The sequence below is a fragment of the Arvicanthis niloticus genome, chromosome 8 (assembly GCF_011762505.2).
Source record: "Arvicanthis niloticus isolate mArvNil1 chromosome 8, mArvNil1.pat.X, whole genome shotgun sequence".
In the NCBI taxonomy this organism is placed as follows: Eukaryota; Metazoa; Chordata; class Mammalia; order Rodentia; family Muridae; genus Arvicanthis; species Arvicanthis niloticus.
Window position 1 is genome coordinate 51,186,145 of NC_047665.1, and position 13,277 is coordinate 51,199,421.

The following is a 13,277-nucleotide window of genomic DNA, read 5'->3' on the forward strand; positions in this document are numbered from 1 at the left end:
AAGGCTGTGCCTTCATTTTCCACTATGCACCAGGGCAGGTGGCCAATGGGTTAAGATTTAGGTGTGAAACACCAAGTAACTTCACCTGAATCTTTACAGTTGCTTTATTTACAATTCACAAAACTTGCAAGCAACCACATCCTTGCTTTTAAACTTCCCAGTCCCTGGAAGTACAAGAAGTGAAATTCTGTTGCTTATAGACATCCCAGAAAGAAGGCATTTTGTTCCAGTAGCTCAAGTGGACGTTCCTTTGGTACACTGTTGCCTGGCTCTAAGTAGTCTTGGGGAGGTCACCTTTATCCATTTAACTTAAACTAAATAGTTATTTCAAGTTTCCGAAGAGAAGTTTTATAATAACTCTGATTCTGGAATAAAACATTACCCATTTTCTAAAGGATAAAACTTAGAGTAGAATAATAGCAATATGTGTCTAAGAAATGACTCCCTAAATTATAGAAATTAAAGGCAGACAGAAAATATTTTCATCATACACAAAGACTGTCCAAGGTTGTACATAATATATTCTGGTTTCATTTTCTAGTATGCGTCCATGGGGTTTAATGACTCTGTAATAAGGTTTGCACATGTTCCCCGAGGAAAGCTCTTTTCACAATGTATTGGCTCTTGTCAGTGGGAAACCTTCACTAGTGATCAACTGAGTGATTATGCACACAGCTCCATTTTATTACTGGGGAATCATATGTAGGAGTGCCCAGACTCAGTTCTTTGTATTCTGAGTTTTGTAGAGAATATCATTCTGCCTGGAACCTCATTTCTAGCAGTTATCATCTGACAAATATCTATTTTCTTTTCAAGCCTTTTCTGCAATAAATTCTTGTCACCCCTAAAGTTCCAGTTTCTACAGTGTAAATTTTTCTCTAATTAGTTCAAAATCAGGTGTATGTAAAAATGTGTGCCTTAGGCATTTATGATCTAGAGGCAGAACTGGGCTAGAACTGGGAAAAAGTTTTGCTCTGGTGGGGAGATTTTTCTCTCACCAGAATGGTAACTAGAGGTCATCTCTAGAAACTGGGAGATGCCAGCATCCTCTGGACTCATACTCTCTAAATATTACCAGTGCATCCAGTAAGTCACGTCTCAGGGTTTTATGAATTTCAGACAATACACCTGAAATGGACACCAGACAATAAAGTGCCAGCAGGAAGGACTTATAAGGCTCCAGAGTGTAGATAACTTTATTTCTTACTCACCCGAGGCACTGCCTAAGTAAGTTTAACAATATTAAAATCAATTCACTTCATTGCCTTGTGTGGAAAAATTAATTTAAAGAAAATCGTGCAAAGTTTCAAAATTTAAACATTGTAAGTTTTGGACATTGCAGTGCCACATGTTTAATTCCCATATAAGTATATTTATCTAGTTTAATATAATTATATTTATCCACTGATCTTTTTCTCTGACTCTCATAGTTAGAACAATACTAAAAATTTATATGTTCTGTTGTTGCTTATACTCATAACAAATTGCGTGTTTTTCATACAGGAACAAGAGTGTTTGGAGAAGCTGAAAGGCAAGAAGTTCAAGAGAATCTTAAAAATAAGTATGAGCTGGCGCCATGATTTGGGTTAAGTGAAAAGTCAGTGAGAAGTATTTATAGAACCAAGAGCACACTTTTAAAAATCTGTTTTCATTCATGTGGATAGCCACAGGATGTGTATTGAGTTTCTCCAGAAAGTGAGGATATCTGACTTATCCTGTGTTTTCAGGTCCTAAACCCCGTGTCACAGGCCGGGGAAGGAGGTTGGCATGGTGGGAGAGAAGGAATTATGATGAAGGACCTAACAGGCCGTGGACAGCTGAGAGTGTGGGACGAGAGACAACAGAGAGATCTTGTCCCAAAAAACCAAACCAAACCAAACAAAAAAGCATACAAAAGCCACACACACACACATACACACACACACACACACACACACACACACACGCCCCACTCTCTCTGTCTCTCTTCAAAGTAAAGAAAAGAAAAGGGCTCTTTTCATTGGATTGGTTTATCAATGTGAGAAAAGAAACTACTGATCTCGAGGGGCAAAGTCTGTCACATTGAGGTTTGCACACATAAGGAGCCCTAAAGGGTTCAGGAGATACCTATAAGGACCCCTTGACTCTGTTAGTACTCTGGATACTATGGTGACTATATGCCTCAGCGCTCACGTTTTAGAGGTTGACGAACAGTTTGCCAGTGAATCTTAAATGATGCTGCTGACCCTGTGACTAAGTCACAAGAGCCCAGCTAGCTTTCTAAATGTCAGCACAGCACTTGTTAGAGTAACTACGGTAATTACATACCTGACAGCATCCTTTAGCATGCCACTTGTTCGAAAAATTGTGTAATCACAGACTCATTACCATTCTTTAAAGAGAGGAAAATACAGGTTGAAGATGAAGCCCAGTGGGTAGGGTGCTGGTAGGAAACCCTGGGTTGTAACCCCTAGCACCACTCACACTGAGCCCAGAGGTACATACCTGCTATCCAGGCACTTGAGAGGTAGAAGCAGGAACATCAGAGTCTAAGGTCATCCTTGGCTACATAATGAGCTTAAGGCTAGCCTGGGTACACAACACCCTGTCTCAGAAATAAAGAAAAGATGTTTCCGGAAGATATGCTTGTCTCTCTCTTTTGATTGGATATGACTGTCATTGGTAACAATGTTAGCTTGTTTGGCAGGAATCCTTGTAAACAAAGAGTGTGGATTCATTTGCCCTTAGGTCTTAATGGAGCCAAATTTGAATCAGTATTTGAGTATGCTGATAACGAATGCTTTTTCTATATATATATATATTTATTGTAGTTGCATTTTTTTTTCTGACAGAGTTTCTCTGTGTAGCCCTCCTTATTCTGGAACTCACTCTGTAGACCAGGCTGACCTTGCACTTAAGAGATTTGCCTGCCTCTGCTTCCCTAGTGCGGGGGTTAGAGGTGTGCACTACCACCATCCTGCGTCTTCTTCTATTTTAACTGCAGCCTTACATTTTTCTTCTAAAATACCCAGGGCTAGGGGTTCACATATAATCCCAATAGGAAACATGATGGTCTCGGGTGCCAGGCCATAAGGTATTTTTTTCTGCTGCATGGATGACAGCCACTGAGCTGTGTGTGTTGAGCACTGTGGGGACTAGGCTCACACCCACTGCATGGAGAGAGATGCATGCCAGAGTCTAGAAACAATGCTGAGAGTATTGTTACTTGTTGACCTCATGTGATCAATGTAGGTCCTGTTGCCATCCTCACTACAACTGCAAAGAGACCAATTCACTGAGACGAGAGCAAGGTACCAGCTGCGTAGTAAACGTTGCTACTTTAAGAGAACTGAACTTGATGTGCTACAAGTGAGTTTGGAGGTGAGCCTGGGGCCACCCCAGCTAGCCACCTTTCCATGGTTTTATAGTGGGAGGCTTCAGTGTTTGCTTGGCATCACAAAGACGTACTGGTTCACACGACAGTGCCTCATGCTTGTGTCTGTGATTTGCGGCAAGTCGAATATGATGTTCTAATTTGCTTTCTGTTGCTGTGATAAAACTAACTGGACAAAAGCAACTTGGACTGCCTGGTTGGGCCTCAGGGGAAAGGATGCACCTAGTCCTGATGAGACTTGATGTCCCAAGATGGGGTGGTAGAAGGGATTTCCCTTTTCTGAGGAGAGGGGGAGGGAGTAATGGGAGGAGGGATTTGTAAGGGTGGGACTGAGAGGAGAGCAGGGAGAGCGGCTATGATCAGGATGTTAGGTGAATAAAAAATACATTATGGGGAAAATTGTTACTTTAAAATTATTACTTTAAATGTTAATAATTTTCAAGTTTTCTGTATTATTGCTGCTGCTGCTGCTGTTGTTATTTGAGACAGGCTCTTACTATGTAGACCAGGCTACCCTCAAACTCACAGAGATCTCCCTGCCTTTGCCTCTTGAGTGCTGGGATTAAAGATAAGTGCCATAAAAAAAAAATATCAAGATGAGGACTGGGGAGATGGCTCAGTCAGTAAAGCGCTTTCTCCACAAGCCTAGTGACCAGAATTCAATCCCTAGAACTCATGTAAAGACTGAGATTGTGTTTATAATCCCAATACTGAGAAGATAGATACAGGAGGATTTCCGGAGCTCACTGGGAAGCCAGCCTCGATGATTTGGTGAATTTCAGATTTAGTCTTGTCTTAAAAACACAAGGTGGAGAGCAACTTAAAAAAGATGCCTGACATAAACCTCTGGCCTCTGGGTAAATGTGTACAGACACATATGTGCATGTGTTCCCATGCATGCACACATGCACACACATGCATGCACATATATACATGCATGTACACACACACATATACATACACATGTGCACATGCAGAGAGAGAGAGAGAGAGAGAGAGAGAGAGAGAGAGAGAGAGAGAGAGGCATATGGGGATGCCATTAGTTATGTCTCCAGTCATCAACATTATGAAGGGTTTCACTGGATATAAATATGGTAATTTTTTATCCAGTGAATGTATTCAATGTCCTCCTCCTACTTCTGAAAAAGAAGTAGGATGCCAACGAACCCTTTGCAATTAATAGATTGAAGAATCTATTTATCTCCCTGTTTGGATTGGGCTGAGCGTGCTCTCCGGCCCATTAGTAACTCATTCTTTTGTATCAAAGGAGCAGCTCTGCGACACCTGGTCTGATCGATGAGAAGCCTTTTCTTTCCTGCACCGGAGATAACTGACAAGGTCTCCTCATTGGTGCTAAACCCAGAAATAATGAGAGCACAAAGCCGCAGCTCATACATAATTCACGGAGGAAACATTTTAAGTGGCAGTGCTTGCTGTGTCCATGAGCAACCACTTGATATTCCCATTCTTCGTCTTCTTTTTTCTTTCTTTCTTTTTTTTTTGTTGCTCCATTCTTGCTCTCTGTTTTTTCAGAAGATGAATATGGAATTCTATTCAAAACAGTTCAAAGGGAAAAATTCTGTTCAGGCTCTAAGTTCTTCTTCTGACTTATGTTCCCTCCACCCATGACCTAATACCACCCATTATTTCTCGACAGAGCTGTGTGACTTGCCATAGGTTCAAATCTGCTTGGTCAGTTAAAATACCTTTCAGCGATTACTGGCCCAGTAACATAGGTGTGTGCCGATCTGAGACTGTCTTGCTCTCCAGCAGCCCACCACCCTGACTCCACTTTCTCCTTGCCTATCTTTGTCTACTGACCTTGTCTTCTTGTTTCCTTCCTGTAGCTGACCGTTACTGAGATAGCTTTAAATCTAAGTCCCTGTTGTATTCTTGATTATAAAGACACAGGGCAAGAAAACAGCAGGGTGTTGTTGTGCTTCTGTGTGATACAGGATAGATAGCCATTCCTAAAGACTTGTGTGTTGATGGCTTGGTTCTATAGGTAGGTAGTAATCATGTTTAGAAGTGGGGTTTGGGGAAAGATTAGACACTGAGGATGTGTCTATAAAGGGGATTTGGGAACCATGTTCTCCCTTTGGCCCCTGGCTTTTTTCTATCATGTGCTGTTGCTTTAATGGGCTAACTTGCCACAGTTACAAAAGCTCCTGGGTCAAGGAGTTTTAGTCTAGAACCTGTAGCACTGTGAGCCCAAGGCAACTCTTCTGTTTCTAATTTGATGATCTTCTGTTCATAGCACAGTGACACAAAGCTGTTTGGCACACTGTAATGTGAATACCTCTCATCTCTATACAGAGCTGTCTAGAACATTGCCACTTCCTTCTCCAGTGTTTACAAGACATCAACCCCCTTTTAAAAATTTTTACTTAATATAGATAGAAAGTCTTGAAAATTGAAATATAGGGCCCACTAGATAAGAAAGGAGTTTGAACCTGGATGTCAAGTGCATGTATTTGAAAGTCCACAGGGATTTCAAAGGACTGACGCTTTTAATCAGCTCTAACACACACACACACACACACGCACACGCACACGCACACGCACACACACACGCACACGCACACGTACACGTACACACATACACACACAGAAGTGGGAAAAGAGAGAGAGAATTGGAAAGCAGGAATGTTTTCTAAAATTTAGCTTATTGGCTAAGGATAATGAACTTTAAACACCAGAAATCACTGCCTAGCACTTGGGCAACACATAGATGTTAGCATCTTATCTTTTTTTCTTTCACCAACAAACCTTGATACGTTTCCATTCAAAAACATGAACAGGGTTTTGAAGATGCTAGCTTTATTGCTTTGAGCTACAGTGTTGGATTTTCTTACTAAGTGAAAACTTCTGGGCATTTTGAGAAAGAGTTGAAATTGAATGCTAGTTCGTTGTGACGCGATGATCAGAAAGATGTAGAAGCATTTGAACAGTCTTGATGGAAGTACCCTATTTCAAGAGTGCAGAAATGTTTCTGCTTTGTGTGCACACATGAACATACCCATGTGCAGACCAGAGGACATCCTCGGCTGCTGTTCCGTAGGTGTTGTACACTCTACCTTGTGTTTGAGATAGGTCTCTCACTAGCCTGGAGCTCATCAAATAGACTAAGCTGGCTGGCCAGCAAGCTCCAGTAGTCCTTCTGTCTCTGCCTCCCTGGTGCAGGACTATAAAAGATACACAACCACACACAGCTTTTTTTTTATGTGGGTTCTGGGCATTGAATATAAGTCCCCATACTTACCAGGCAAGCACTTTACCACATGAACCAAATCTCCAGACTTCTTTTGCCTTTTTACAGAAAACATGTTTTCCTTCTAAACCCTTCCTTACTGAGAAGGAATAAATTGGTGCATTTCAGAGGGTGTATCTCATGGCTAGACATACTGCTCCCACCTTTAGCTTTGAGGGTTTTCATTGGCACCTTGTGAATTATTTCAAATTAAATCATTTATCTCTAATGAGCCATGAGTAGGGTTGGGCTGGGATAATTATCTAGTCAGGACTGCTTTTCTTTAAAGAGATGGGTTGGCATTGAAGCTACACAAGGGTCAGCCACAGGAGTAGTAAAATCTATCCTGTATTTTGTAATCTAAACAGTTTCAACCAAAGATTTAAAACCAATTACCCATCAGCCGTCCTTATTGTTCTGGGATGTCGACGTCTATGAATCTTAATGTGCCCGAACTCCATGTTGTGTTTAGTAGTTGTTAGGATCAATTTCTGGAAATCAAGATGATAATTTACCATCTTTCATGCTGGCGTGAAGCTTCTGCTTAGTGTGATTGCCTTGGGTCCAGTCCCTTTGTTTCAGCTTATCTTCCCCATGCTCGACTGGGTGTAAATAAAAAGACTCTGCTTAACTTCAAGATCGAAGTGATTTCTAGTCATCCGTGGGAGAAAATGGAAAGGAAAAGGTTTGGAGATACTTGGGGAATAAATGGCTTATGTTATGATTCTGCTAGGCCCCTGAGCAGGTGAGAGCACACACATGCTCTGTGATGGGAAAAGTTTCAGGTGTGTCTGAACTGTTACGATTTATCAAGGACAAATGGGAAAGCGGCATTTGACTCTCAGCTTGATCTGGCTGGATACGATAGCGTGATTTCTATGGAAGCTGGAAGTGTACGGAGGACAGTGCAGGGGGACCGCTCTGTCTCACATGCTCATTCAAACGCACGCAGGCAAAGTGTGTTCTGTACTTTGGAACTTGGAACAACTCAGACATCTTTCACTATTAAATTAATCGGTGTTTTTATATTTACCAGGCTTGGCTGGTTTTTAGGAAGGACGTAAAATGGCCATATATCATTGCTCCTTCCATAGTCACTTTTAAATTTTACTTTATTATTTATTTATTTACTTATCTATTTAACTTTATTATGGAAATACTAGACTTACTTCCCGAAGCCATACCCTTGGCTATTTGGCTGGCAGATGTTGTCCAGACTTCAGTCACCTTGCTCTCCTATGCTCATTTTTCTCTTGAGAGAGATCCTTCCCCATGATCCTGGCTGGTGCAGAACTCGCTATATGGCCTGGGCTTTCCTCAGACTCACAGTGCCTGCTCTAGACTCAGCCTCTGAAGTACTGAGATTATAGGCATGAATCACAACATATTTTTTTTAAAGAATGTTTTTTCTTTAATTTTTAAAAAAATGTATTTATTTTATGTGTTTAAATGTTTTGCTTACATGTATGTGCGTTTGTGTACTATGCGTGCACCTTATGCTTGAGGATTTCAAAGAGGTTGTCAGATCCCTTGCGGCTGGAATTAGGAATGGTTGCTCTAAAGCACCTAGCCACCTCTCTATCCCTGATTTTCTTCTCTTGATGATGGCCTGCCACAGAGAAAAGCAGCAATGACGAAAAACAGTTCTGGAGACAGTCTTTAGACTGGAAGTGCTGTGCCAGGGTCCTCAGGTCAAGGCTATAAGGGTGTAGTCAGGGGAGGAAGTGTTGCTTCTGTGGATATCCTGACTTACAGTCTACACGACTCAGAAAATGTGTTAGAGGTTTATTCTTTTTCACTTCCCTTTTTAAGTAAAAATAAAAAAGAGAAAAGAAAATTGAAACACCAGGAAAATGATAAACTTGAAAATCTGCACAAAAAGCTATAATCATGAACATGATTTAAACAAGTGACATGAGTCTGAGCTAGAGACAGAAGTAAGAGTCTATGTGTCCTGGACAAGACAGATGCTCGATCTTGGGAGACCTGTGTCGGTAGAGACTGAAATGCAATTCCAGGTCCCAGCCTGGTTCTGTGATGGTTCTGTTTAAAACTGTCTAGTTATGCAGATATATTATTGTTTTTCCAACACTTAGTGGTACTCAAAATGTGGAAGAGTTAGTTAGAATATAAGTATTATCAGCTATGATCTTTCTATTAAAAATTAAAATTGAGAGAATTTTTCTAGTAAGGAAAAGACTGAGTGGCTACCAGAATAAACTACCAGAATAAGAAGCTGTACGATCCAAATTGAGTAAAGTAACACACATTTAGTAATGTCGTAAAATTACAACTCCAAAAATCAGGCATGAATGAATATTAATTGCCATAGCAATAAAAAAATAAAAAAATATGGACACGAAGTTGGAAGTGTCATAAGACCTGAAAGAAGTTATGGATGAATATGACTAAAACATGTTTTGTGTATGTAGAAATTTTAAAGGATTAATAAAACAATTTCTATTGGGTAGGAAGGGAACAATGAAATTGTGAACATTAGTTTTTATTCCTAAGTTCTTTTCTATTTGAATTTTTATCATATGATTGGACTAATAAGATAAAGATTTTTAAAAGTCTGTTCATAGTATATATTTTCCCAATAGTATTTCTCAAAATGACTAAAAAAAATTTCTTCTACAAATAACAAAAACGAAATGAAGCTTATTTCTGAATCAGTTTATTTTTTTGTATTGTAATTGATATAGTGCACACACCACTATCTCTTAGAATTCCTTAGGCATTTGCTTGAGTAACTGAACTGAAATTAAGATTACATGGCACATTGAATTTAAGTAATGAATATTTACAAATATTTCTATTCATTACTTTGCGTACTTCTTTATAATCTTTTCTAAATCAAAGTTTATTAACGGTTCCCTTTGATAACAGGAAAGCAAATTCCAGCACTTGATACCCAAGGGCTCACAGATGACTTGTTATAAAGCCTTACCTTGTAAAGACTCTCTTGTACATAATGAATTTAGTTCACATAAATAAATAAATCACCTGCGTAGAAAATGGTGTGCCTGCTGCCAACTGAAGCATTATCTTTTTATGAGCCCTTGTAAACCATGACTGCTTTCCACAAAAAGTCAGAAAAGCTTTGAAAAATTGCCATTTTTGAGTTTTCTATGAATGTGGAAAGACATGCAGAGCTGGGAACTGTTGAACACCAACCCACAGAGCCACGCTCACAAAGACTTCTGGACTTAGACATGTGTTGCACAAGAGAAAAGAGAAATGCCTGATGTGTGTCTTTCTGTCTGTCTGTCTGACTGTTTTACTTTTCCTGCTGAATTGAACCCATGAATCACTTCACATTAAAAAAAAAATTGCCTATGTTTTGTCCGTATGCTTTGAGACTCTGTCTGGTATACTTAGGGTTATTTTGTATTAGCTTTAAAATGACATGTTCCCCAGTTGAATATCAGATTCACAAGAGTAGGCACTTGGTAAATTTTATTTTATTTTATATTTTTGCTGTTTCTCTAGAACCTAATATGGTTAAGCACTCTGTTAATAATTTGGGCATTACAAACGGCACGACTACTTCTGAACATTATACATTGTTACTATAGATTAGGACTATTTTCTAGTTTCATTTCTGTTGCTGTGATTAAAGCATCATAGCAATTAGCAGGTTAGGGGAGAATGGGTTTGTTCAGCTTGCAATTCCATGTCACAATCCATCACTGAGGGGAAGTCAAGGCAGGAGCTTAAGCAGCTAGTCACATCTCATTCACAGTGAAGAGTAGAGAGACATAAATGTGGGAGGAGCTATTTCCTTACCTGCTTGCTTTCACCTAAATTTCTTGTCTCAAACTGTTCAGGAGCCACTGTAGGGAATGGTGCTACCCACAATGGTCTGGGTCTTCATATATTGATTAAAAATCAAGACAGTCTCTCATAGACAATCTCACAGGATGACCTGATTTAGATAATCCTCCACTAAATCTCTTAAGTCAACACAATTTGTACTCCATGGTGTGTGTGTGTGTGTGACTTTTTCTTGAGAGAGAAAAAGAGCAAGAGAGCATGAAGAAACAGAAAGTTGGATGGGTAAAGAGGATCTGGGAGGAGTTTGGAGAGGGAAAAGAATATGATTAAAATATATTCTCAAAAAAAAATCAATAAAAGCACCTAAGTCTAGGTTGTGTCAAGTTGATAGTAAAACCTAACCAGCAAGCCCCTACTCCATCCAAGTACATTACACTATATACATTTAAACTTTAATGTAACCCTATTAGGTAGGTATTACTTACATTAGTATCATTTTTATGCGTGAGAAAACTAAATCCCAGAGAGGCCAAGTAACCTGTCTTGAGTCACAGAGCTAGCTGTAGATGGAGCTGGATTCATCTTGGTTCCCTCAATAAGCCACCAGATTTCAAGTGGGAGGTTGAGTCTTTTTATGCAGATTGGTGGTGAGAGCAAAGAGGATTAGTGCCTGATTAGGCACGACACTGTACCTGACGGTGATGATCTTGGCAAAGGTTGATTCAGCCCTGGATTTAGGACATTTCCTGTTTTTTAGAGACAGATGTCATCCAGTGTGTGAAAGGAGGGGAGGCAGCCTTCACAGTGGCTCAGGCTGATGCACGACACCACATATAACGGTATCACTGACAAAAAGGGACTTGCTTCGCTTTAGAGCAGGATATTGTGTTTATAAAGCGATTTTCACCTTTCAAAGCATTTGATGTACTTTATCTTATGAATTACGCTGTGAGGAGGGATTGTGATTTCTACTTTGCTAAGATGCAGGAATTGGAAGGTCTGAATCATGTACTCTGCACCAGGTCTAAAATGGGGCCCCAGCCTTTGTTTTTCTGTTCCATTGCTCTTGAGTATTGTAGTGGTTACTGGGAGTTTAAAGTGATAAGGAAACTACGGCAATCTTTTTTTTTTTTTGTGTCAATAATTTGGGGCACCAGATAGATGGTGTTTTTCAGTCCTGGAAGTTGCCTACCTATGCAAAGTTACATGTGAGTATGAACTTTTCATCACTCTCAAATACTTTTTATGAAAATTGTTCTCTACTTTGGAGATAAAATGGTTGAATTCACCCAACCAGCTGATTAGTTATATTCACTTAGTAATTAGAAACTTTCAGAAATCAGATTAGTCAAACCCAGGCATCATTTTCTCCCCCACCTGGCATACAATAGCAGTGACCTCCCATCAGTATGGACTGTTTCCTGCCTTGTCTTGTTATTATTGTTTTCTAGAATAAAATTCCTTCTCTGAGAGGAAATTAGAATGATGAGTATGGATAAGAAGGAAGACTTTCACTCCATAGTTTATACCCCAGCAAGAGGAACTTTAGACACCAAGGGGGCAGATACTTTGAAATGTACTCTGGTATCTCATTGTCCTTTGATACACTGTATCCCTTTGATACATTATATACCTTTGAAATGTATGAAATCCAGTATCTCATTGTATCTCTTTGTATCTTCTTGTGTTCTCCATATCCCTTTGTTTCTCTCCATGTCTGCTGTGTTTCTCTGTGTCTGCTGTGTTTTGGATCCTGACTGGATTCCTCTATGTACTTGGAGTTTCTTATGTTTGACTTTGTCCCCATTGTGTCACCTCTCTGTTTCTTTGTGTCCTCTCATGCCCCCTTTGTGTCCCCTCCAGTCGTTTTTCAAGGACTTCCACTTGTAGAAATGAATGTGAAGAGTGTAACACTGAAAAGTGCCCACAGATATCCTTTGGCATGAGAAGATACTTTGACAGCCAATACCCCTTGGATAGTCCACCTCCACACCTGACTTCTTTTGTACAAGCTGGTTCAATCTTTCTGTTCTGCATACAAGGACCCATGTGGCATACTCATTCTGTATAAGTGATATCATCAGTCATCAGTCTTAAGCACATTAGAGGTGACAAAGAAGCAGGCACCTCTTAATTTATCAGCTTCAAGTGACTTACGTGGTAGCCTGGCCTTTGATTCCAGCTTTTACAAATACCAGCATTGTTCTTGAAAGTGGGGTATGCATAAATACCTTTTGGAGTTTATGTAAATTGAGAGAAATATCAGAAGTTTTCACAGTTTTGTCAGTGTGATTGCTCTACAAGAACAGTGGCCACTGATATCTTTGTATACTACATTGTCTTCATTTGTCCATCTCCACATGATAGGAAGCATCCTTTGGCTCCTAGGACCCAATTAATATTAACATTTCTCTCTGTGGGGATAAAAATTCCCACAGGAAAAGAGAGAGGTGGTTACCTTTGGTCATGACGATTCCTGCCAGTGTTTTGTGACGGGCATACACAGATGTCAGGCCGACTGTCAGTTCACGGAACTTCTGTGTGACCAGCTGGGACACAGAGTCTGCAAAATCCTGCAAGACACAAGCATCAGTGCTCTTTGATGCGCTGGACAGAAGAAACCCCTTACAGCTGGCTACGGTACCTTCCTCTCAAGGCTCTGCCTCATACAGTTCTCCAGGGGAGCCAGCACTTGCTTGCTACCTGCTTTCTCTGATCTGCAACATTAAAAAGGAGTTGGTTGTGAGAAATTAATCCCAGCATTGCCTTTGCTGGAAGTCTAGCTTGTGTCTGACTGGGTCCTTGCTCTGTACCACAGCAGGTCCTACCTCATGTCTGAGCAAGTCCCTGCCCCATGTTTGAATAGATACCTAACCT

General features: G+C 40.2%; 1 protein-coding gene across 2 annotated transcripts in view; it reads right to left on the bottom strand.

The window, feature by feature from the left end:
• Adarb2 (adenosine deaminase RNA specific B2 (inactive)) overlaps positions 1 to 13,277 on the bottom strand; it is a 531,305-nt gene that overhangs the window by 74,730 nt on the left and 443,298 nt on the right. For both annotated transcript variants that reach the window (XM_076939389.1, XM_076939390.1), the window contains exon 4: positions 12,859 to 12,973. In XM_076939389.1, coding sequence (XP_076795504.1) covers positions 12,859 to 12,973 — 115 coding nt within the window. The remainder of the gene's footprint in view (positions 1 to 12,858; positions 12,974 to 13,277) is intronic.